This window comes from Cetorhinus maximus, chromosome 2, assembly GCF_964194155.1.
Source record: "Cetorhinus maximus chromosome 2, sCetMax3.hap1.1, whole genome shotgun sequence".
Taxonomy (NCBI): Eukaryota; Metazoa; Chordata; class Chondrichthyes; order Lamniformes; family Cetorhinidae; genus Cetorhinus; species Cetorhinus maximus.
This window is the reverse complement of record NC_135880.1, coordinates 164,855,604-164,883,147: the sequence shown is the minus strand read 5'-3', so window position 1 is coordinate 164,883,147 and position 27,544 is coordinate 164,855,604. Positions and strand designations below refer to the sequence as shown.

At 40.7% G+C, this 27,544-nt stretch overlaps 1 protein-coding gene across 2 annotated transcripts in view; it reads left to right on the top strand.

The window, feature by feature from the left end:
• The window catches only part of ric1 (RIC1 homolog, RAB6A GEF complex partner 1), a 166,463-nt gene that overhangs the window by 58,180 nt on the left and 80,739 nt on the right, over window positions 1–27,544 (top strand). For both annotated transcript variants that reach the window (XM_078570577.1, XM_078570576.1), the window contains exon 3: window positions 14,683–14,762. In XM_078570577.1, the coding sequence (XP_078426703.1) occupies window positions 14,683–14,762 (80 nt within the window). The remainder of the gene's footprint in view (window positions 1–14,682; window positions 14,763–27,544) is intronic.

The following is a 27,544-nucleotide window of genomic DNA, read 5'->3' as shown; positions in this document are numbered from 1 at the left end:
GACAACAAACTGATGGTTAATAAAGTTGCTAAGCTAGACAAGCACCCCATTCCAAAAATGAAAGACCTGTATGCCAAGCTGGCAGGAGGGACAATGTACACAAAGCTTGACGTGAGCCATGCTTATCAGCAAGTAGAGTTGGATATTGCCTCCTGGGAATTTGTCACAATTAATACCCACAAAGGGTTATACTAATATACACGATCGCCTTTCGTTGTCTGCTCCACTTGTGCCATCCTTCAGAAAGAAATCGAAAGCTCACTGCAGGGACTGCCCCAGGTTCTAGTCTATTTAGACTATGTATTGGTGACAGGATTCACTGAAAAAGAGCATTTGGCAAACTTAGAAGAAGTCTTAAAATGTTTCTTGCAAGCTGGAGTGCGTTTAAAAAAAGAAACGTGCACATTCCAAGCGAGGGAAGTAATCTATTTGGGTCACCGGATAGATTCACAGGACTTCCACCTGGTTGAGGAGGAAGTGAGTATCATAAGAGAAGCACCTGCGTCAAGGAACGCCTCAGAGCTCAAATCGTTCCTAGGAATGATCAACTATTATGGGAGGTTTTTACCCAATTTGCCTATAGTGCTAGCCCCCCGTATTCTCTACTCAAAAATAACCAATGTTGGTCTTGGGAGGTGCCCCAGAAAGAAGCTTTCATGAAGGTGAAACAATTGTTGCACTCATCCAATCTATTAGTGCATTATGACCAGACGAAAGAATTAGTGCTGATATGTGACACACTTCCCTACGGAGTGGAAACAGTGCTCTCATTGGATGGACAACGGCACAGAACGGCCAATAGGTTATGTATTAAGAACACTCACCACAGCGGAAAAGGGATTTTCACAGATAGAAAAAGAAGACCTGCCTTTCCTCTTTGGTGTCAGGAAATTTCACAAGCACGTACATAGCCATCATTTTACAATCGTTTCAGACCACAAACCATTGCTAGTATTGTTTAGCGAGGACAAGGCTATACCACCCATAGCCTCAGCAAGAATACAACAATGGGCTTTAATTCTGGCAGTATAAGAATGCACTTTCGTACATAGGCCTGCCAATCAGATCGCAAACGCCGATGCCCTTAGTCGTTGGCCTTTACAAGAAAATGCTGAGCACACCCCAGTGCTACAGGAATTTATTTTACTGTTAAATTTCTTAGATTCCTTGCCGGTATGCACTCGACAGATCAGAGACTGGACAAGTCGGGACCCAGTCCTATCTCGAGTATGAGAACAAGTGCTACATGTTTGGTGTTAGGAGCCTGTATCTGACTAAATGAAACCGTACTTCAACAGAAGGCATGAAATAACCAGCCAGGATGGCAACTTATTGTGGGGAGCACGAGTGATAGTTCCTCCAAAGGGAAGGGAGCCTCTTTTAATTAAACTACACAGTGTCCATCCAGGAATTTTCTGAATGAAAACCACAGCACGCAGATATCTATGGTGGCTTGGGATGGATGGTGAAATTGAGAGCTTAGTAAAGCTCTGTGAGCAATGTCAGCAACTGCAAAAGTTGCCAGCGATAGCTCCATTACACCCATGGAAGTGGCCAGGTAGACCCTGGGTGCTGTTGCACATTGACTACACTGGACCTTTCCTGGGAACAATGTTTCTGCTCTGTCGATGCCCATTCAAAATGGTTGGACGTACATGAGGTGAAGTCACCAACATCAGGCGTTACAATTGAGAAATTACGTCAGCGTTTTGTCATTCACGGACTACCAGAAGTATCGTTTCCGATAACGGCACGGCATTTATGAGTGCTGAGTTTCAGTGGTTTATCAGCCTCAACGGTATCACTCATGAAAACTGCACCATACCACCCTTCCTCAGATGGACTGGCCGAAAGGGTGGTTCAAACGTTCAAGGCAGGTATAAAAAAGCTAACTGGCGATTCCTTGGCAACCAATCTAGCATGCTTGCTTTTTCAGTACAGGACAACCCCTCATACAACAAGTGTTACAGCTGCGGAGTTATTGTTGAAATACTATCTCAGGACAAGATTGAGCTTAATAATGTCAAATTTAGAGGGGAAAGTGGAAAGGAGTCAGGGAAGCCAGGAAACTAGACAAGACTGGCATAGTCGCGAGAGGTAATTTACCGTGGGAGAACCGGTATACATGAAAAATTTCAGGGAAGGACCAAAGTGGTTACTGGGTGAAATAAGTGCACTCACTGGACAACTATCTTACCACGTGGAGGTGAAAGACTGGATCATCCATAAACATGTGGACCATTTAAGGGAGAGAGAGACAAATCATCCAAGATATGGTTCCACCAGCGATCATGACCGGGTCTGCGTTTCCTGTTGAGGATACTCAACCCAAGACTGACATGTCTGATCCTGTACGAGTTGAGGATACAGACCTGCAAGTGCCCATCGAAGCACCTGATGTTCAGGCAACTCCGCAAAAGGAGGTTCCTGAGAGAGAGAATCTGAAGCTGTGGAGCTGCAACGTTCCACATGTACCAGGAAACCACCTGAAAGACTGAACTTGTAAACTCCTTACCCAGTCTAAATATCATGTTATCTTGAAAAATATGTACTTATCGAATATATAATATGTATAGCCGAATTAAAGGGGGAGGAATGTCGTAATTATGGTTTTATTTAGTATGTAATGTACCTTTTAAGAATAATACTTGTTAGGCAGAATCACATTATCTGTCGCAGTTAGTGTAGAGATAGAGTTGGAGTTGAAAGCACACGTATAGTTGCTGCTGAGTGTATTGTAAATAAGCTCAATGTTTCCACCCAAGAAGTGCCTGCAGATCAGCTCTATCATTAATAGCGCAATTCAGCCACCCTACAACAGTAAGGAGGACTTTTCAGGATCAATTGGGCTGGCTATCCCTATGTTGTATCTCATTTCAGTGCCTAGGTTGCAGCAGAGTGGCCTATCCACATTTAATCTGGTCCTTTTTAACAGCATTGCAACTAAATGACTTGCCAGATCACTATAGGTGGGCAGTTGAGAGTGTAGCTAGAGTTGCATATAAGCCAGACTAGGTAAGAACAGCAGATTTTTAAAGAAAATTAGCTTTTTTATGACAATCACACAGGTTCATTGTCACTTACAAATGTCATCTTTTTATTTCCAGACTTTTTTTAAAAGTGAATTCAATTTCTCAGCCAACGTCCAGAGAACGAGTTCAAATTTGAAGTCCATGTCTCTGGTATGCAAAACCAGTAATAGCCACTATGCTACCATGTTCTTGATTTATATTTGTGTGTAGAATTAGAAACTGAACTAGAAGAGAAGACCAAGATGCTAATAATTTTCCACGTGTGAACAATCAGAAATGTCTTCAGAGTGAGGAAGCCTTTAGAGTTATTGCATTGGTATCTATTTGAAGTATTCACTGCTTGAAGTTCAGTAGTCTTCAGTTTCTTAATGTCAAGGCTGTGTCTGTGTACCTGCTTGCAGTACTCACCACAAATGATGCTCAAAGCTGTTTACTCCCTCATTTTTTTACTTTGTGGACAGATTTTACTTTTACTCAAAGCATAGTAACCGAAAACCTTAAATTTCCAGATGATCAGAGCAAGCCAGCATGGATTCGTAAAGGGTAGTGCATGCCTAAAGAACCTGATTTAATTATTTTGAAGCAGTGGGGAGGGAAATATCTGTGGACTTCCTGAAGGCTTTCAATAAAGTCCCTGTTAGTTGAAACTCATGGAATTGAAAGCAACTAATTGACCTGGTTAAGAAATGAAAGTGGGGATAATGGGCAGAAACTCTAATTGGTAGGATGTAAGTGGTGTCCCACAAGGATCTATGTTTGGACCTCAGCACTCTGTTTTTTGATAATTTGGATGATGGGACAGAGAACCACATATCCTAGCTTGCCAGTGACTCGAAGATGGGTGGCATTGTAAGCAATCTTGGTGGAAGCATTAGCATTACAAAGAAATCGTGATAGATTAATTGAATTGACAAAAATCTGCAAAAGGATTTCAGTGTAGACAAATAAGAGGTCATCCACTTTGGACCTCCAAAGGATAGAATAAAGTAGCTTTCTAAATGGTAAAAAGCTAGAAGTAATGTAAGTCTAAAGAGACTTGGAGTCCAGGTATATATGTCATTAAAATATCATGAACAGGTACAGAAAATAATCAAGCAAACAAATGAAATGCTGGCCTTTGTGTGGAGGACTGGAATACAAGATGGTAGAAGTATTGCTATAGCTACACATAGCCCTGTTTAGCCCACACCTGGATTACAGAGAGCAGTTCTGGGCACCACACCTGAGACAGTATATGTTGGTTTTGGATAGAGGACAATGCACATTTACCAAAACAATGTCTAGACTTCAAGTGCCACATTACGAGGAGAGATTACACAAACTAGAGTTACATTCTGTGGAATTCAGAATGTAAAGGGTGACTCAATTGAAGTTTAAGGTATTAAGGGAGATGGGTGAGATGGTGGGAAACTATTTCTGCTGTTTGGGGAATCTAGAACTAGGGGACATAGCCTAAAATTAGAGGTAGGCCTTCTATGAGTAAAGTTAGCAAAGATTTCTACACACAAAGGATGGTAGAAGTTTGGAATTCACCTGCAGATGGCGATTGATGCAAGGTCTGTTGTTAATTTTGCTGAGATTGATAGATTTTTCTTAACCAAAGGTATTTAGGGATACAGGACAAAGGCATTGCTTCCACTGCCTTTTAGAAGCTCGCTGCCTTTTGCTTTCTCATCTTTGCAGCGAGAGATTTTTTGGGAGCCTGGGATAATTTTCACCAGGTCAGTTTTTCCCTATTTCTAGTCATGCAGGGGTTTTTAATGGCTTTGAAACCCTCTTCACTTACTGATATACTGTAATGCGCTCTGTGCCAGCATCTCTTAGTGGTCATTTTAGTCTTCTGAAATGGAGTTTCAAGCATGCTCAGGTGTACATCCATTACTTTCTTCACATCCATTTGCAAACTTTGTCCATCACAGTCAACAATTACTTCTTCACCATGGCCATCTCCTTGGCCGCATGGAGGGTTGACAGCAGGACCAGGGAGAGAAATCATGGGTCCTTGTGTAACAAGTGTATCTAAGAAACTAATTAGAGCAAAAATTCATGGAATATAAAGAAACAAATTGAAATTGGGAAATTTTATTTGAAGCAAAATTTAGCTTTCAATGTGAGAATAAAGGAGTGACACCAGGATAAAAATTAAGCATTGAAATAAAAGTGAATCAAGTGACTCAAATAAAGGAAGACACCATTTCTAGCTTTCATGGCAGCAAATGAATTGATAACACCAAAATTAATATTTCTCGACAATTCATTTTCTATGCTTAAAATTGTTAAATCAACTGTCAGCAAACCAGATAGCATCTGTGCAGAAATCTGTAAATCTTTTGGATGTAGACCCTTCCTCAGAATGGGGAAGGTTTGAGGAAGCATCCAAACAGTTTGTCAATTTTTGTTTTCTCCACAGATGTTGCCTGACCTGCTGGGTTTTTCCTGCATTGTCCATTTCTGTATCAAGAGTAGTTACTTGTTCTCAGCCTGGTGCTTCAGTTGGAGTAAATAAAAACGGCAAATAGTCAAAAGTGATTCTAGCAAACGTTAAATCATAAATGGCTGTGAAGAAGACCAGAGGTAGCTGTGCACTCTGACTCCAGTGCTAAGTATATTGAATATGAAAGCCTCCGAGTATGAACGGTTGCTTTTCTATTTTAGTTTAAATTGAGGACCTCGATTCTTCCAGTTGTGCAATTTGATTTTTAAAAAAGTAAATCAATTTAAAATGTGGAATGAATTCAATTATAATTGATAAAATCCATTTTTGTTACCGGTTATAATTTCTACTAGCAGAGAATATCTAGTTGCCACTTCCTGTTGAATTCTCTTCACGGTAGTTAACAGCTTATTGTCACTGGATGAGTATGTCTTAATCATTAGTTGCTCTTCATTAAATAGCAACATGTTGCCCACCAACAATAAACAGCTTTTAGCAAATATAGACCTGAAGTTGAATAACAGTCTCCTGAATTTTAAATTGCACCCTGTGGAAATTTCAATGCATTAATCTCACAGGATTTTGATGTTTGTAAACTGCTTTTACATTACACTTTTATAGTTTCTCTCATCATTTACACCTTTTCCTCACTTCATTCCAACGTTTAATTTCTAAACTTTTCCCCACGAACACATTTGTCCTTGTATAGAATTAATTCTTGCCCTTGTTTAGAATTCTTCCACAATACGATACTGCATACAATAGGCTACTTTTCAATGTTTACTCTCTTTTTAGAGCTGTGCTGCTGAAGGGAATAACTTATGCCTTTCCTTTTGACAGCTTCCATCGTACACCTTCGTAATGTGTTTTGGGTCCTATAGAATAGTGCAGCACAGAAGGAGGCCATTGAGCCCATCGAATCTGCGCCAGTTCTTTCAGAGAAATCTAGTCAGTCCAACTACACCCCCTGCCCCCACCTGTTCTTTCCCTTTTTTTGTCCAAGTATTTACCCAGTTTCCATTTGAATGCTAATTTGAATCTATATCCGCCACAATATCAGGGAGTGCATTCCAAATCCTTACCACTTTTTGTGTAAAAAAAAAACGTTTTCCTTGTGTCGCCTCTGGTTCTTTGCCAATCATCTTAAATCTGGGCCACCTGATTATCAATCCTTCAGCATTGGAGCCAGTTTCTATTTATTCTATCTAATCATTTCATAATTTTAAAATCTTTCATCAAACCCTTTCAGGCTTCTTGGCTTTGAGGGGAACAACCCCAGCTTCTCTAATCCCTTTTTCCTGGAGCCATTCTAGTAAATCTCTTCTGAACGCTCTACAAAGCCTTTACACCTTTCAGGTGCCAAGAAATGGGAACCATAGACACAGTGGGGTTAAACTGCTTTATATAGGTTTAGCAAAACTTCTTGGCTTTTGTATTCTATGCCTCTATTTGCAAAGCCAATCGAAAGCTCAGGTTTCAGTTTGATACCCTTTACAACCATGGCTTTATCAGACAATTACGCACAACATAGTCATTTGTATTATGCAACCAGCTCTGCTTCCTTGAACCTGGCCCTTTGCAATATCTGGATAGTAACATCCAAACGACCTGCTCACGAGCACCACAAACAACAGTCTCATGTACAAATGAGAATATTTTGAACTAATGTTCTGTTCTGGCCAGTGAGCCCAAGCCCGCCACCCCCCCCTCCCCCCCCAGAGCACGGACCCTGGTGTTTTACACCTTGTACATCCCCTCCCCTGGGCCCTGGTTAACAGTGAATGATGTAGCTGAGATCTGAGCCCTGTATTCACTAACCTAGATTCAGAACTGAACTGTTAAGTCTGCAAGTTAAGGTCCAAGATCATTGTTCACAAAATCCTAAACCAGTCAAAGTGGTGACAAATAAACTCCAAAACACTGAAGCTTGTCAGCATTCTGGAGAACCATCAGCCAACCTCTACATGTACCTTTAGGGTATTAGATATCAACCTTGTATTTTATATTAGCATAAACAGGCCTTTATATCAACTTGTGTTTGACTCCTGATGAATAATTCCGAAACCAGAAGCAGCAATGTTTTATTTTTGCTACTAAGTGTGGTGTTGAAAGTGGCCTCTGCCCCTTCTTGGTGATACCACTATACTGTGCAGTGTAATTTCAAAAGTTTCACCAGGAGGGGGGGTGAAACCAAAAGCATAAAACGCCATCCTGCATCACAGATGAGGTGTAAAGTTGAGCCACGAGGTTAGACTATTCCATCCAATTCAGATTTTTATAAATGACATTGAAAACTTTAGGGCATTAAAACTGGTCCAGAGCATGGCAATGTGTTTGCATAAAGGTAACAATAAACAGATCAGGTAGTGGCTGATTTTCTTGGGACCGCAGTAGCAGTACATTATGTCTATGCAGGCCCAGGAACACTGTCAATTTTTGCCCTATGCCATTACCATGATCACAGTATTTCTGGCACTGGACTGTTCCCAGGCAGAGTGTTAGCAAAAGGTGTAGGGGGGAGGTAGGTGGCATGGGATGATTGAGTGCAGCTCCAGAACTTGCTGAAACCTGTCAGTCTGAGGGGTGGGATACTTGGAGCTTTAAAGAGTCTTCATGGGCATCATTATAATGTCAGGAACAGGTACAGAAAATAATCAAAAATGTAAATGGAATTCTGACCGTGATATGTAGAGGACTAGAATACAAGCTGATAGATGTTGCACTACAGCAATAAAAAGCCCTGGTTAGACCATACCCTGGAGTATTGTGAGCAGTGGGCAGAATAATCCATAAGCAAAAAACTGCAGATGCAGCAAACCTGCAATATGAACAGAAACTGCTGGAAGCACTCAGCAGTCTGGCATCATCTTTGGAGAGAGCAAGAGTTAACATTCCAGGTCATGATGCCTGGACTTCAAGTGTTAAATTACAAGGAGAGATTACACACGGGTGCTGCAGTCAATCGAAGTGTCTCTATTACTGTCTCAGCTAACATCAGTTATCTCAGCACACACTGGGAATTTGCAATTAAATATATGCTGGAAACCATTGCTATAAATGATTGGAAGTGGCCATCACTTTAGTCATTCTATTTACACTTGATTTTAGTTTACTACTTCCCGGCCCCCATGAGCTAAACAAAATATGGATTTCCAGAGTTGGCTTATGTGTCCTGGCACAGATTGTAGATTTTATTTGGCAGTGGTTGTCCTGGCCTGCCCTGGAGGCCAAACCAGAGGCACTTAAGCTAGGAAAGATCCCTACAGTCTAGCTACTGGCACTTGGCCGGAAGTTTAGAAATGTGCTTTTAAATAAATGTCTGACTGTAAAAGCAATGTTTTTTTTCATATAAACTTGTCAGCATTCTAAACAAGAAAGATTAATTGTGTTTAGCATATTCCACTTAAAATTTGTATATTCACATTATGTGCATTGATCTTTATAAAATTGGAACTTTTCAACTAAGCTAAGTTGTACTAGATAAATACTAAACATGCATACAAATTTCAAACGCACTGAACTGTTTTAAGTTTCGCCAAAAATTTAACTCCAATGAACTCTATTCCAGAGTTAATACTGGTTATTGTACACAGGACCTTTTGAAGGCAGCAGATTTGTATCTAAGGACAAGGTGTATGCCACTTAGCAAACTTGGTGTGGCCCACACTTTAAAATTCTGAACCCTAATGGCCTGCAAGTTACCTGAAACTTGGCTCTTATTTGTATATGAAGAACAAAGTTTGCTTGCCAATAAGTGTTGCATTTAATATTCTGCAATTTACAGATGCACTACTAGCTATTCAGTAGCACTCCCTGGTAAGCCATGACCTCTGAGTCAGAAGGTGGCAGTTTGAACTCCCATTCCAAGATGTGAGCGCAAAAATCCAGCACAATACTACAGGAGTGCTGCATTGTTGAAAGTGCCATCTTTCAGATGAGACGTTAAACCAAAGTTTCATGACACCATTCCAGAGAAGGGTGCGATGTTCTTCCTCAGTGTCCTGACCAATATTTACCCCTCAATCAACATCACAAAAACAGATTATCTAGCCATTGTCTCAATACCGTTTGTGGGAGCTTGCTGTGCACACATTTTCTGCTGTATTTTCTACGCTACAACAGTGACTATGCATCAAAAGTGCTTTGGTTGGCTGTAAAGACTTTGGGTTGTCCTCTGGTTGTAACAGACCCTATATAATTGCAAGTCTTTTCTCATGCTCTGTTCAAGGCTCCTAAAGACTATCTTGAGTACTGCTTTTATACTAACTCAAAAATATAATTTCTCTCTTTAGCTCATAAAAATCTATTAGTTACTAAAGATTTCCAGCAATGCTGAATTTAGTATTCTGATGAATATATGCAGAGGAATTGGACAGATTCCTGAAACCCCTCACTAGGAACTGTCTGTGTTTACCTCCAGCATGTCTTCGAGTGAGTAGGGTCTGGATCAGCTTGACCAAACTGTCCTTAGACTAACTGGTTCAAATTAAATTTGTTTCACCTCAGCCCTCAATTTGAAGTGGATTATAACCTTAACCCCGAATGGGGCTATTCAGACCTAGCAAAGTTAAGTCCCAAACTTGCCAGTAGATTTTTCCTAGTTCTAGGGTATTGAATTGTGGCTAGTTTTTCTTTATAGAAATGAGTTAACCCTTACCACTTCCAGTAATATGGAAGCCCAGAAAATCTACTTCCTCACTAATGAACTGACTCCTTTTTTAATATTGATCAAATATCCGGCAGCAGTGAGCCAGGATAAAGCCATATCAACAGCATTCAAGTGGTTATGGAGATCATTGTGTGAAACATATATGTCATCTATATAAGAGCTAACATTAGGCAAGCCTTTTAAAAGATCTATAACGAGCGGAATAAAAGAACAGGGCTATGTTGAAAGCAATGTTAACTCTGTTTCTCTCTCCACTGCCAGACCTGAGTTTTTTCAGCATTTTGTTTTTATGAAAGAACAGGGCTATTTTGATATCCTTGGGGCAGCCCAGTCCAGCAACACTGGTAGCCATCGGGAACAGTTATTGCTGTTTTCTGCCAATCAGTTTCTTTAAATGGGTGTCACCAAAAGCCATTCACTAGGTCAATACAGAACTTATATTTTTCCCTTTTTATACCAGAGAGAAGGGCACTCGAATTCTGTTGTTGAGTAGTGTGGGTCACGGAAACTTCAACCACTAACCTTCATCTGCCGTGAGCTTTAGGGACACCAAACAAAAGTGAATTAGTTCTAGTAGGCATTTTAATTAGGACAGCTCGTTTTTCTAAATCTCTAATAGTATTGAGAAGATCGAATTTCCCTTTGTGATCTTGAATAGGACACTTGTTTCCTGGGCTTGTGTCAACCTGCATCAAGAGAGTGAGGCCCTATGTGTACCTTGCCATGTTGATTTGGATGACTCTTTAGATAAGGGTAGTATTTCGAAAGGAGTTGATCTAGGAGATGTTTATCTCTCTCTTACATGCATGCACGCACGCACACACACACACACACACACACACACACACACACCCCCCACACCCCCCCGCTACATGCAGTCTAGCTGTACCTCAGTATGTGTCTGCCAGTCGCCCTGGAATGTGGATGCCTCCATAGGCCTGGGTGAGATTTTATGGAAACACTTTATATCAGGCTGTTGGCAAACCAAATTAAGTACCAACCCCACATCTAGGGCAGCCGTAATACAAGAATTTGATAAAAATCAATCAGTTGCATCTGATGTTGTGTGAATCCCCCAATCTGCCCATTTAGTTTTGATAATTGTAGGATCCATTATCCATTACAGTACACACCAAAGCCTTTGTTCTCAAAGACAATTACCTGATCTTAAATAGGCATTGGAATAGCATTATTTGTTCTGTGAAAAAAGTTGTCAAATCCCCAAGGGGAAGACTAAGCCAACTTCATTGTTTGCCATTGTCAGGATCTAACTTTGGTTAGGATTTAAAATGAACTTTAAAGGAAATTTCCAAACCCCAATATTAAACTGAGGGAGTCCTGATTTAAGTTCTACAAACCGTGATCAGGGTTTGCTGTGCCTAAATACTTAAATCTGAGACTTGATACCACTGCCAGTAAAACACTCCTACTATAATTAAAAATTTAAAATGCATATTTTAGACACAAACATACGTATAGGATTCTGTAACAACTCAAAACCCATTGGGCGCCATCTTGAAGTGGATTATAATCTTAACCCCTTATGGGGCTATTTTACTTTCCTGATAACCACCCTCATTTAAGTTTAAAACAGCCAGCCTCATAGACACTTATTTGGGTCTGAAGAGATGATCGATTTCTCCCTCAAGGAGAGTAACTAGCAAAAAGTGTTACCTTCTTCCAGGTAGCAGTCCTTAATAAGCACCAGCTAGGTTATAATTACCCAGATATTATAAGGGCCCAGGAATCTCTCTTTAACAATGTATCTCCCCAATAGGAATATACAAAGAGGGGTTCCTTGGAGTTGTATACAGAATACTATGTGAGATGTTATATTTTACTAAGTTATTTACACATTTATTAAAGAACCGATCATGCAGTGCACTTAAGATGGCTAAGTATATTACAGCATTAAAGACTATAAAAAGATGGAAAACATCTTAATTCTAATATAGAATCCACAAGTTAAACCTCTATAGTGCTACAGTCAAAATATCCTAGAATATCCATCAAAATCTAAAGTAAAGTGTTACCTTAAATCCCCGAGCAGTAAGCTGCCTGCTTAGCAAGACACTTCTCCTCAATTAAGATCAGAAGTGTCCAACTATACATTTGGCTCTAATGACAACCATTGTATTGAAGATTTCAACACATCTGAGTTTTCAGTGAAGTTCCCATCTTTATACTGTTTCTAACTTGATGAGGTAATCTTTTGCAAATTTGGATGCTACCTCTTTGTGCAGTTTCATCCCCTTTGCAATATCCTTATGTTATATCATTCCCTATTGATAAATTATTTAATTGTTGAGAATTCTCTTATTATGAAGTGTGAGCTTTTACTGGTCAATAAATGTTTGTCATGTCTTACAGTAACAATTCCAAAGTTCCTTCATTTTCCCCCCTATCAAGTCATTATATATAACTAAGGGTGATGTGTAATGTCCCATTTCTGTCTTTTGATAATTCTAAATTAATTGATAATAGTTCACAAGATATTCGTGCTAGCTGGTACCAGCCTTCAATGAATCCACTTCTCAAACTTAAAAACATCAGTATTGCCATGTGACAGACAAAATCGACATTGATGTATACCACTATCCTTTCAACATTCCTTTTGCCAAAACTACATTTCCTTTTTTTCTTGTAACAGGTTGTCCCAGGTTACCTCTGTGCATAAGTTTTTAAAGAAATGCCAGCAGATTGAGATCTTTAAGTAGTGACCATTTGCTCTAAGTCAAGTATCACAGGTGTCCCTGTGTGGGTGAAATCTTTAACCCTTTTCTGCTTAGATTCATTTGTATTAAGAGAGTCTTTATTTTGATAATGGTATCTGAATTCCACCTAATTATATCTATATTTCTTCACAAATTAGGATATCTGCAAGCTACCGAGTGTATTAATTAACCCTTTCTTGGCAAATCCTCAAGGAAGATGTCAGCCAGTCAGGCAATGATGCATTGTTTATTGATTACAGAAGTCAGTTACAATTCAATTTATAAGTATAAATCACCATTAATGGACATTTGAGTATTAATTATAAGTGATCAGAATGTGATACGTTTGGTAAGGTTAATTTAAAGCCTTTGATAGCTGACAAGTTAAAAGCTTTGATAACCAATTTATTGGTTACATTATTATGTAGGTACACGTGGTTAGCTATATTTATAAGCTATGTTGTTGTCATTTGTGTCAGTGTCATAATTTTCCTGGGGCAATGGCAGTAGCTCCTGGAGCATCAATTCAATGAGCTGCCTTTTGGCAGTGAGCTTATCCATTCCACTTGAATCTTCAGTTCTGATTGAACCTACCTTATGCATGAGTGATGACATCTGAGCTGACTTCTCTTTCTTAATCTAGACTACTCGCAATGTAGTGGTACTCAGCTTTATCTGTGACAGGCTGGTGTATGTAAAAATTTAACCTCCAACCTCTGATACTCTGTCCTTTACCTTGCACTGATAAGAATACCTATTACACCTGCTAGGGAGAAGAAGAACAGAGGGAATAAAAGAATCTTGTGATTAAAGAAGACTATTACCTCTACAAAGAAAATCTCTACCTCTGAGTGAGCAGTTAGCTCAAACGGTTCATCCTTTTTTGTCAGTCATCCCCAAAAGTCAATACTGACTTTTGATAAGTTCTGCTAAAACCTGAAACGTTCACCCTGTTGCTGCCTGACCTACTGAGTTTTTGCAGCTTTTTTTGTTCTTGCTGCAGATGCTGGAAATCTGAAATATTTTACTTTTGTCTGAAATATTGATCTCCATCAGAATGGGCAATTCACTCTTGAGCCTTACTACTTTTAATAGTGACCCACACAAATATCAGGGGTTATAGCCAGTTTGCCAGTCTTAAGTGTTTTTTTCTTGAACATCAGCCGGGGTAGTAACTTACAAATTATTTGGTTAAAAGGCTGCATTATCTGTTTTTCTTTCAGGCAGATCAACAACTTAAACTCCATTTCTATGGGTGAGATTTCCTTTGCAAGTCTCAAATGCAGCCCTTTGGCAACTTTACTGAGCATTGTTTATACATATTAGTGAATTTGTCGTTTTTCACTACTTCTCCATGAAAATTGTAATCACACAAATATGCAGTCTTTTTTTTATCCAGGTTATTTTCAAAATTGACTGTGTAGTGGGTGAAAATCAAGTTTGCTCATAACCTAAAAGTATTGTTTGAAAAGCTTCTGGATCATAAAACAAAAGCTGAACCTATTATATACTGAATTGTCAACTTACTTCAAGCACAGCTAATAAGTGCTGCTGAAGGATTGTCATACCAGGCTTTTAAAAGAGAACTCAATGTATTAAATATCACAGGCTCTTGGCATCCAACATTGTGCATGTAGAAATATAAGATAATCATAATGAAACCTATATTCATAAATTTACAAAAGAACATGGCTAATTTGTTGACTGTCTTGCACTCTTGCTATTGCAGTATGTTTTATCGTGGCAAAAATGCCTCCATGGTACTGGGAAGAATGGCCACTTTAGTTACATTTTTACTCCAAGTGTAATAATTTTGATTTTTGTTTCTTTCAGACTGCAAATGGATACATCTTGCTCTTTGACATTGTGTATTCAGGACAAGAGAAATGCTTATATGAACCAGTATATCCCAAGTGAGTTTTAACTTTTAATTTTGAAATGGAAGTGGTGCTTAATTGACATAGATGACCCTTTGTGATCGATACCATACATCAATGAGCAGGTTTAATTTGGGGATTATTGCAGAAACTCAATGGAAAGTATGTTTTCCAAAGAATCTCAGGCTCACAAATGTATTTCCTCTTACCCCACCACCCATAAAACTATTAGCACATTACAGCATAGAAACAGGCTAATCAGTCCATCAAGCTTGAGCTGATGTTTTTCTTCACAGGAACTACTTAGTTTAATACCATTCTCCAACTTGCTGCCCCTACCTTCTGATGTACTGATTGAGCTGACCATAATTGCTCTTCTATATGTTCATCTTCCTATGAAATGAAGCAGCTTGGCAATTTGTATCTGACCTCATCCTCACCACTCATTGTCTCTTTCTTTGGAGAGGCTGCACAAGTGCACAAGCTAGACTCAAATGTACAACGTAAGTCACAAGGATGGAATTATAGCCCTGGGTTCTTTTGTACAAGTAGATACAGTAGGTCAACTCTTTTATGTAGGAACACATTCACTATTTACAAATCCAAATTATGGCACTAAATCTGAGAATCTTTGTAAAAGATCCAAATTCATCATAATCCTAATTTGGTGCCATCAGCAAAGTTTCATATTGACATATAGGCCATGCTGACCCATGCATATATTTACATAATCAATAGTCCCCTATCTCTTGCCTGCATTTACTGTCAGTTTTATCAGTGCTTATTTTTCTACACTCATTTTTCATTCATAATATGTCACCTCATTTCTTGCATTAAATTTCATCTTTCATCTGCTCAATGTGCAAACCTCAGGGTGAACTGTTCATTTAGGAAATGCTTTTATCTTTGATTTTATTATCCTTTGTTCACAACCAGCAGGCTCAGCCTTGCTGAGAGCAAGGAATCAGAGTTCCTAATAAAATAGGTGTGAGGTGCTTTACACAGGCAAGTTAGAAATTCCTTATTGCTTACAACCCTTAGAGAAGCAACTTGATAGCTTTGTTTATTGCATTTTAACTGCAATCTCTTTGCCTGTTTCAATTTTGAAAACACACTTACAATTTACTTTTAAAAGTGTTTTTAAAAGTATTTTTCAAATCCTTGCTATGAAAAGTAGTCAAAATATTCTGAAGTGTTCCTATTTTTGTTTCCAAATCTTAATATTCTACCCCTTGCATCAGATTCTGGGTAAGATGATACAAATGCTATAATCCAGTACTATGGTGATTAATCGGCAGCAGTGTGTACCGTCTACAAGATGCACTGCAGGAACTCGCCAAGGCTCCTTGGACAGCATCGTCCAAACCCATGACCTCTAACATCTAGAAGGGCAAGAACAGCAGACACATGGGAACACCACCACTTGGAAGTTCCTCTCCAAGCCACTCACCACCCTAATTTGGAAATATATCACCTTTCCTTCACTGTAGCTGGGTCAAAATCTTGGAACTCCCTCCCTAACAGCACTGTTGGGTGTACCTACACCACATGGACTACAGTGGTTCAAGAAGGCAGCTCAACTCAAGGAAAGTTAGGGATGGGCAATAAATGCTGGCCCGGCCAGCGATGCCCACATCCGATAAATGAATTTTTTTTTTAAATCCGGCAGTTTTAACTCTTTGGTGTATTCTCTTTCTGCTGTTTTGCTTCCTTTCTGATCTAGTGCTGAAGGTGTATCACTACATACAAGATCTGGCAGTAAACTCTTTTATAGCATGTCTAGAAGCAAAATTTCAAACCAGGATAAGGCCTTCTGATTTGGTCAGTGGTCAGGGACAGGAGTGTGTGACTGCAAGTGAGACAGATGTGGGGATTGCCTTTGCAGTTGCCCAAAAGGTTTGAGGTTCTTGCAGGTTACATGGATGAGAATGGGAGCTACAAGGTAGATGAGTGAACTGACCATGGCACTGTGGTACAGGAAGCCAATCAGAATATAGTGGTAGTAGGGGTAGCATAGTCAGAGGGATAGACACGGTTCTCTGCAGCTGAGAGTCCAGAGGGCTGTGTTGCATGCCTGTGCTGGGGTTCAGGACAACTGCTCAGGGTTGAAGAGGAACTTGCAGCGGGAGGGGGAGGATCCAGTGGCTGTGACCCACGTTAGTACCAATGACATAGGTAGGACTAAAGAGGCTCTGCTTAGGGAGAATGAACAGCAAGGGGTTAAATTAGAAAGCAGAACCTCAAAAGTGGTAATCTCTGGACATCAAGAGTCAATAAAAACATTGGTTCTATCATGTGACAGTGTTTTATGCATGTACCAGCTGTGGCAAGCACTGTCCCTCTAGAGCTGAATTCTTCAATCACTCATTGCAGTATGGTAAAGTATCTAAAATGCTTTGGCTCTTACGCTGTTGCCTTGAGAGTCAGATGGCTGCCACACATGTGGAGAAGAGCAATGGCCCTCACTGATCCTTAGTACTTTTTGAAAATGGGCACAGTAGATTGAACTTTCTTTTGTATTTTGAGTCCTTAAGCTGAAAATAGAAATGCCTCTGGAAGATTGACACATTTGGACACCATGTTTGCTCTTGTTAAATGTACTTTATGTTATATTATACGGAGAAACAGAAAGGGAAAGTATTGGAGGCTAAGTTCCAAGTTAAAAGGGAGAGTTGGAAGGGTAGAAAAATGAGTTGCCAGTAGATCAGAATCATCGCAATTACGCAATCTTCAAAATCAAGAAATGGGCCGAAAATAATAGTTGGCCAAGAAAGGAGACTCTGAAATGAAGAATACTTTAATGTAAAAAGGTTAAAAAAAAACTGCGAGACAATGGTCTGACTGACATAGCTGGATTTCCTATCCCTTTAATTTCAAATTGTAGAGACTTTCCTCATTTAAACCTTTCTGCACATGTATAATTTGACCTTATTAGTTTTATATATGAATCAAATATTGCAAATGTTAACTTTCAACATCCCTTGAAAGCTCCCCAGATAGATGTTCAAACTATCAACCTGAAAAGATTTGAAATGTTTTCTTTATCCCCCTACATTTTTCTCCCTCCATGTCAGATAGTGGTTACTTTTTTATACATGGACTTTTGGAAAAAAAAATCCTTAACACCGTGAGCTTCCTTGCTACCGTATCTGATTTTTATTATTGCATTTTTTTTCAATCCTCCTGAGTCATACTGTCATTGACTTAAATATTTGGAGATTGTTTTGGTTTGTTTTTAACCGAGACATACTGTTGTAAGAAGTACTGCCTTTGAAAGCTTACAATAGTATTACTTAGTTTTTTTGAATCACATAGCAGCACCAAAAACTGTCATTTATGTTGTTTTGTGGTGAATCATGATGCAGCCACTTTGTGGGCTACTCCACCTCAACTGTTTCATGCTGGTGTATGGTTCCTTGAGCCATCGGTAACCACCTTTCCAGAGTGGCACTCTTCACTTGTGAACCTAGGCATTGAGCATTGGCAATCCATTACATTGAGGTGTCTCACACATTCCCTGTCCCCATGTTTGCATCATGTAACAATTGGAGGTGGGAGCTCTGACTGAGTTTTCAATCCATCATCTCCCTAGGCTGAAGCAGGAAGGCCAATTAGAGTGCTCCACTGCAGACATAATGGGGTCAGCACTACATCTGCTCTTTATCATTGTCATTAAATTGGTATAACAGAAACGTATATTTGTATAGCAGCTTTAACATAAAATGTGCCAAAATGCTTTTCAGGAGTAATGTAAGGCAAACTGTGACAATGAGTCACATTCAGAGATATTAGGTCAGGTAGATCAAAAGCTTGATCAAATTTTAAGGAGATCTTAAATAAGAAAAGTGAGGTCGCAAGGCAGAGAGATATGGGGAGGGAATTTCAGCACTTAGGACCTTGGTAAGAGAAGGCATTGACGCCAGCGGTGGAGCATTTAAAATTGGAGAGGCACAAGAGGCCAGAATTAGAGTCCACATATCAGAGGGTTGTGGAATTGGAGAAGGTTGCAAAAAATGGAAGGTATGAGGCAGCGGAAGGGTTTGAAAACAAGAATAAGAATTTTAAAAGCAAGATGTTGCTTGACCAGGAGCTAATGTAGGCCAATAAGCAGAGTAAACAGGACTTTATGCAAGTTAAGACTGGCCACAGAGTTTTAGATGATCTCAGGTTTACGAAGGGCAGAATAGGGATAACCAGCCAGGAGTGCATTGTAATAGTTAAGTCTAGAGGTAACAAAGGCAAGAATGGCCTTTAGTGGCCGATGAACTGAGAGAGGGGTGAAGTCAAGTAATATTACGGAGATTGAAATAGATTGTCTTGGTAAAGGTGTGAATATGATGCAGGAAGTTCATCTCAGGGTCAGATCTGGCACCAAGGTTGAGACCAGGCTGGTTTAATCTTGGACTGTTGCCAGGGAGAGGAATGGAATCGGCAACTAAGGAAAGTGGTTTGGTGTGGGGACCAAAAATAATGGCTTCAGCAATCCCAATATTTGGATGAAATTTCTGTTCATCTGACTGGATGATGTTTAAGCAGCCTAATGATTCCTCCATTGTTGCTAAATTGAGAGATTGAGAGCGGTGTTGGTTAGGTAGAGCTGGGTGTTGTCAGCATAATGTGAAAACTAACGTTCTTTCAGATTATGCCACTTCACTGGGGAAGCATGTAGATGAGAAATAGGAGGGATCAAAGATGGATCCTTGATGGACATCAGAGGTAATAGTGCTGGAGCAGGGAGAGAGGCCATTGCAATTGATATTCTGGCTATAATTTCATAGATAAGAATGAAATTGGGTAAAGAGCAGTCCCACCCAGGTGGAAGACAATGGAGAAGAGTTAGAAGAGGGTGGTGTGGTCAACCATATAAAGTCTGCAGGCAGATCAAGAAGGACTGTCACAGTTACATAAGATATCATTTGTGGCTTTGATAGGATCTGTTTCAGCTCTGTGGATGAGACAGAAATCTGATTGGAGCAGTTCAAATGTAGAGTTCTGCGAAAGATGGGAATGGATGCTTTAAGTTCATTAGTAGTGTTGCGAATAGGAGGAGGGTTAACTTAAACAGCACTAATTTCTTCGCTCATGGACAGGTGGAGAGAGGAAAGGTGTTTTGATTTGTTTCCCCATTTATAAGTTTTGGTGTGATCCAATTTTCTATTAATAACCCCACAGCAAACTCGAGATAGGATGAACTCAAAGGGTTAGTTTATTTGCACACACTCAAAACCCAGGAGGAAGATGGCAATGTTGCTTTGCATTCAAAGAGGGATATAGAAAATAAAGATTTATAGTGCAGAGACTACAAAGAAAAGAAAGTTTTTTGAGTGGGTTCCAGAGTCAAAGTCCACTGAGGTATTTCTTCAGAGGTCGGTGAGCTGAAAACTGATGTTGGATAATTACTAACTCCAATGGTGTTGACTTCACACGATGAGATAGGCATGCAGAGATGAATCAGACTTGTAGGCGCTGATCCAGAATTTCTAATAGAAGCAGTGTAGATGGGGCCAGGTGTCCACTCTGGGCCAGAGCTGCTGCTCTGTGATGTTGCTAGCTGGATGGTAAAATGGCAGACCTGAGACTTTGTCGTACAGAAAGGCAATATTACTGGTTCCACAAACCAGAAGTCTATGTCACATAACTTCCATCTCTCCACGCTGCCTTTGACAGAGGATGTGTATCCCTCGCCTGGGCCCCCATGATTGTTGAGTGTCTCAACCATTAAGAATTGAAAGGAAGATTGCAAGCCCTTTGGCTTAGCAGACAAGCAGACACCTGTTAGCCAGGCTGGGTTATGAAATGCAGCTGGCCTTTGTATAACTCTTTGAATTTGGTATGTACAGCCTACAGGGGGTTGTTCATGGATAGCGAGGTGCAAGTTTCTTTGATACTGCCGGTTAGCTCCTTTTGTTCAGGGTCACAGACAGACATAGATCCAGTTTGAAATTTTTAGAGATATATAGAGAGATGCTCGTTACTATTTTACAGAAGTATAGAAGGTAAGGTCTTAGTCCCTCACAGTAGACATCTACGTTTAACCTTTATTAGGAACATTTGAACTGGCAACAAAACGGCATTTACACTTGGCACTGTGTAATTTCCTGCTCAATGCTAATTGAGCGAGTGTGTCAACAAGAATCTCGCAATGGCCTCATATTTATTTCTGTTATTGCACTGAATATTACTGAGCATTGCTGAAAAAAGAGACACGTCAAAGCTTTTCGTCTTGCATTCTTTAGGACACTTTGTAAGAATACCAATATAGGGGGAAGACGACAATTTATACTGTACACACACTTGCGAAGTGTCATGAAAAGTGCAAGATGAAAAGCTTTGACGACTTTTTTCCAGCAATTCTCATGTTCTGTACTATCAAATGCCTATTTGCATATTACATTGCTTGATTTTTTTTTTCGTTCACGGGATGTGGGCATCACTGGCTAGGCTAGCATTTATGGCCCATGCCTAATTGCCCTTGAGAAGGTGGTGATGAGCTGCCTTCTTGAACCGCTGCAGTCCATCTGGTGTAGATACACCCACTGTGCGGTTAGGGAGGGAGTTCCAGGATTTTGACCCAGCAACGGTGAAGGAATGGCATTTATGTTCCCAAGTCAGGATGGTGAGTGGCTTGGAGGCAAACTCTCCATCGTGGAGTATTGGAATGGCTGCAAATATTAGACTCTCATTTCATTAATTATTAGAGTTAGAAATAGGATTCCTTCTACAATTTACTGGATCTAGCACTTTTCCTGCTCCACGTTGCCTGAAATTACTTTAAATGCCGCTGGGTCAAACCAGAGTTGTTTTGATGGCAATGTCTTGCAAACAAACCTGAAGAATGTCTCACAATTTACTGGTGGATTTATAATTTGAATGTTTTCCCTTCTCTATTTAAAGAAAAATAAGCAACCGAGCTGCTGCAGTGAAAATGGAGGCAGTTCAAATAAACTGACCCCACGAACTTGGTAATGGCAGCAAGGGTTTTGATGTAATACTTTGGTGGAGTTCTCAAACTTGTTGGTGCTTGCCAAGTGGTCCTTTGCTCTTACCATGTCCTCTAAAATCCTTTATATAAAAGTAAGCTTAGAGAAGCACAGGCTGTTCACTTGCGTTTAACCTATGAGGTTGGACACAAGTGAGTTGTTCAGGATCTTTTGGGAAAAAAAGTGAGCATTAATTGACAGGCGTTCCATAAGGAGCATAAACTTGTTTTTGGCAGCAGAAGTCAGGACCTGTATGGTTTTATGAAAGGTATTTGCTGAAAATAACTGAACAAGAGAAAAGAATAATATTACTTGGAGGGAGCACTGAGGATGGCAAGGGCACAGAATGTCATCTGGGTTGGGGATTTTAATGTCCACCACAAAAGTGGTTTGATAGGAACACTACTGACCAAGCTGACCTAGTCCAAAGGACACATCTGCCAGACTGGGCCTGCAGCAGGTAGTGGAGGAACTAACAAGGGGGAAAAAACCAACTAGACCTGAATCACCAGTGTACCGGTTGCAGATGCATATTTCCATGACAGTATGTGTAGGAGTGACCACTGCATAGTCCTTGCAAAGATGAGGCCCCATCTCAAAGTCGTATCTTCACATTGAGCATATTCTCCATGGTGTTGTGAGGCACTACCACCGTGCTAAATGGGATAGATTCAGAACACACCCAGCAGCTCAAGACTGGGCAAGCATGAGGTGCTGTGGGCCATCAGTATCAGTAGAATTATGTTCAACCACAATCACTTCATGGCTTGGCATACCTCTCCCTGTGCCATTACCATCAAGCCATGGGATCAACCCTGGTTCAATGAAGAGTACAGGAGGGCATGCCAGGAGCAGCTGCAGGCAGACCTAAAAATGAGGTGTTAACACAACACAGGGCTACTTCGCATGCTAAACAGCAGAAGCAGGATGCAATAGACAGAGCTAAGCATCCCACAACCAACAGATCAGATCAAAATCCTGCAGTCCTGTTTCAATCTTGCATTATAATATATTTGTAAATGTTGCTGCTGTTTCCCCTAGGTTTTCATATATAGCACAGGATTAATGCTACTTTTAAATGTGAAGATAACCTCTGATAACGAAGATGTTGCCGAGTAGAGTTTAAGTACAGCACTGTAGGAATCAAATTGGTTAAACCCTGTTATCTTTTGCTGTGCAACTTTTATTTGTGGCCTCATTTTGGCTACTAATATATAAATAAATTATACATCAAATTAGGATAATAAATTCAGCATGCAAACACTTTTGACTTGAAACGTCATGTGTCACATGTACTCTGAATTCGTTCTGTTACTATTGCACAACAAAACTCAGTGTTGTGAATACTGTACATGTGTAATTGTTCAAAAGTTGCATTACCACCAGTTTTCTGGCCACAGACATTCCCTGAAGTCTGCAGAAATGGTCCAAAAAGGCAAAGAATGCAAAATTGCCTTTCATTCAGTTATGCTCAGCACTCTGATTCAGAAGTTGTTCCGTTTTTGTCCATTAACAAAAAAAGTTCAACATTAATCCGAGATTGAAACAGTACATCTTAAACGTTTTTGAGTATTTGATTCATTGCTTTTTGCAATTTTTAAAAATTAATTTACGGGATGTGGGTGCCGGTGGCTAGGCTAGTATTTATTGCACATCCCCCCCTAATTGCCCTTGAGAAGGTGGTGGTGAGCCTTGAACCGCTGCAGTCCCTGTGGTCAAGGTACACCCACAGTGCTGTTAGGGAAAAGTTCCAGGATTTTGACCCAGCAACAGTGAAGGAATGGCGATTATATATCCAAGTCAGGATGGTGAGCAGCTTGGAGGAGAACTTCTAGTTGGTGGTGTATCTGCTGCCCATGTCCTTCTAGCTGGTAACGGTCATGGGTTTGGAAGGTGCTGTCTAAGGAGCCTTGGTGAGTCTCTGCAGTGCGTCTTGTAGATGGTACACAATGCTGCCATTGTTCGTCAGTGGTGGAGGGAATGAATATTTATGGAGAGAGTGCCAATCAAACGGGCTGCTTTGCCATGGATGGTGTCAAGCTTCTTGAGTGTTGGAGCTGCACTCATCCACGCAAGTAGAAAGTATTCCATTGCACTCTTGACTTGTGCCTTGTAAATGATGGACAGGCTTTGGAGAGTCAAGAGGTGAGGTTCTTGCTGCAGGATTCCTAGCCTCTGACCTGCTCATGTAGCCACAGATTTTATATGGATAGTCCAGTTCAGTTTCTGGTTAGTGGTATCCTGTGGGATGTTGATAGTGGAAGACTCAGCGATGATAATGCCATTGGATGTCAAGGGGTGATGGTTAGATTCTCTTTTGTTAGAGATGGCCATTGCCCGGCACTTGTGTGGCATGGATGTTACTTGTCACTTGTCAGCCCAAGGCTGGATATTTTCCAGGTCTTGCCGCATTTGGATAAGGACTGCTTTAGTATCTGAGGAGTCGCGAATGGTGCTGAACATTGTCATCAGCGAACATCCCCACTTCTGACCATATGATGGAAGGAAGGTCATTGATGAAGAAGCTGAAAATGGTTAGGCCTAGGATACAACCTCCTGCAGTGATATCCTGGAACTGCGGTGAATTACCTCCAACAACCATCTTGCTTTGTGCTAGGTATGACTGCAACCAGTGGAGAGTTTTCCCCCGATTCCAGTTTTGTTGGGGCTACTTAATGTCACACTTGGTCAAATGCTGTCTTGATGTCCGGGGTAGTCACACTCACCTCACCTCTGGAGTTCACTCTTTTGTCCATATTTGAACCAAGACTGTAATGAGGTCAGAAGCTGAGTGACCCTGGCGGAACCCAAAATGAGCGTCAGTGAGCAGTTTATTGCTAAGCAAGCGTCGCTTGATAGCACTGTTGATGACCCTTTCCATCATTTTACTGATGATCAAGAGTAGACTGATAGAGCATTAATTGGCCAGGTTGGATTTGTCCTGCTTTTTGTGTTTAGGACATACCTGGGCAATTTTCCACATTGTCAGGTAGATTCCAGTATTGTAGCTGTACTGGAAGAGCTTAGCTAGGGGCCTGGCAAGTTCTGGAGCACAGGTCTTCAGTGCTATTGCTGGAATATTGTCAGGGCCCATAGCTTTTGCAGTATCCAGTGCCTTCAGCAGTTTCTTGATATCACATGGAGTGAATCGAATTGGCTGAAGACTGGCACCTGTGATGCTGGGAACCTCCTGAGGAGGCCGAAATGGATCGGCCACTCTTCACTTCAGGTTGAAGATTCTTGCAAATGCTTCAGCCTTATCTTTTGCACTGATGTGCTGGACTCCTCTATCATTGAGGGTGGGGATATTTGTCAAGCCTGTTCCTCCACTGTGTTGTTTAATTGTCACCACCATTCACGTCTGCATGTGGCAGGACTGCAGAGCTTAGATTTGATCTGTTGGTTGTAGAATTGCTTAGCTCTGTCTATCAATTGCTACTTTTGCTGTTTGGCACACAAGTCGTCCTGTGTTGGAGCTTCACCAGGTTGTCATCTCATTTTTGGGTATGCCTGATGCTGTTCCTGGTGTGCCCTCTTGCACTCTTCTTTGAACCAGGGTTAAGTGGTAATGATATGCTGGGCCATGAGGTTACAGAATGTGTTTGAGTACAATTCTGCTGCTGATGACCCACAGTGCCTCATGGATGCCCGGTCTTGAGTTGCTAGATCTATTCGAAATCTATCTCATTTAGCACGGTGGTAATGCCATACAACATGATGGAGGGTATCCTCAATGTGAAGCTGGGACTTCGTTGCCACAAGGACTGTGCGGTAGCCACTCCTACCGAAACTGTCATGGACGGTTGCGATGGTTGCATCTGCGGCAGACAGGTTGGTGAGGATGAGTTTGTTTTTCCCTTTGTTGGCTGAAGTAGACCTAGTCTAGCAGCTACGCCCTTTAAGACTCTGCCAGCTTGGTCTTTGGTGGTGCTACCGAGCCACCCTTGGTGATGGACATTGAAGTCCCCCACCCAGAGCACATTCTGCACCCTTGTCACCCTCAGTGCTTTCCCCAAGTGGTACTGATTCATCAGCTGAGGTGGAGGTGGGTGGGGTGATGTGTGGTAATCATCAGGAGGTTTCCTTGCTCTTGTTTTAGCTGATGAGACTTCAGGGGGCCCGGAGTCAATGTTGAGGGCTCCCAGCGCAATTCCGTCCCGACTGTATATGTGCCTGCTGTGTCTGTCTTGCCGGTGGGACAGGTGGTGATCTGCAAGATACGATTCAAGATACGAGAGTATGACTCACTGTTAGTCTGGGAATGCCCCCAGATGTTAGTAAGAGGGCTTAGGGGTAGATAGGGCTGGGTTTAATATTGTCATTTCGGATGACTTTTTATTGACTTGAGTAGCTTCCTATGCCATTTCAGAGGGCATTTAAGAGTCAACCACATTACTGCGGATCACGGTCACATGTTTAGGCAGATTCCCTTCACTAAAGGGCATTAGTGAATCAGATGGATTTTTACAACAATCGACAATGGCCATCATTAGACATTTGATTCCAGATTTTTACTGAATTCAATTCCACCGTTTGCCGTGGTGGGATTCGAACTCAGGTCCCCAGAGCATTACCCTGGGGACCTGGATTACCAGTCTAGTGACAATACCCCTACACCACCACCTCCCCATGAAGGATGCTAGTTGGCATCCTTAGCTAATGTCGTAAACATTGAATAAAATTCATCTGAACTAGGAATCGTATTTATATCAGAAAGCATACTACAAGAGCTTGGATTGCATGAAGTCAGAATTAATATGGTGAGCATTGGAAAGTCGATAACTGGCATCTTTGCACCCTATTGCACCGTAGCTGCTTAGAGTCAATTTTGATTGTTTAGTGAATTGTTTTGTTTCACTTTTGTGTTACAAGTCAGTTTAAGAGGGAGGTAAAAGGTTTGTATTCACATAATTGCACATACCGGGTTTCAAAATGCAGGGGCAGCGGGTGAATTTGCCCTCAACGTCACAAGTAGGCCATAAGAAAGCAAAAACAGGGCCAAAAATTTAAGGTTTCACCTGCATGATATTACTTTACATTATGGCACCTCCAAATGTTCCCTCTCTCCCGATATTGCTGCTCCTCCAGAGACAGAAGCTATGATTGGAGGGCATGGGCAAAGGCAGCATTGCTCACTTTCACACTAACAACAACTTTGTTTATTATGCAAATGATTTCCCAACATATTTTTAAACTTTATTTTTCCCTCTAAAATAGGCCTGGCTTTCGATTTTACAAACTACTGGTGGAACAGCAATAATCAAACAAAAAAGAAAAGTTGAATCCTTTCCAATGGCTTTCTTCCTCTTTTATATTTGTCCAATAAATAATTTTTGGAATAATATTTAGAGAGATCTGAGGTAGAGGGAGAAAAATATTGTGGAGGAAATCCAGTTTTTTCTTTTCCCCATAGATTTTTCTTTAAATGTTTCTGCTATAGAAGTGGCTGTATACAAGCTCTTTTTGACTGTCGATGCACATGTTTACTTTTTTTGAAAAAAATGGTTTGATCTGTAGAAAATGTTGGGAGTCTTGTCACAGAATCATGGAATTGTTATTGCACAGAAGGTGGTCGTTCAGCCCATCGGGTCTGCACATACCCTCTGTCGGAGCAATTTACCTAGTGTCATTCCCCTACTTTCTGCCCCTAGCCCTGCACATTCTTCATTTTCAAGTAATAACCCAATTCTCTCTTGAATGCTTTGATTGACCCTGCCCCTCCTGCACTCTCAGGCAGTGCATTCAAGATCCTAGCCACTCATGTGGAATAGATTTTCCTCATGTTGCCATTGCTTCTTTTGCCAATTACCTTTAATCTGTGCCCTCTGATTCTTGATC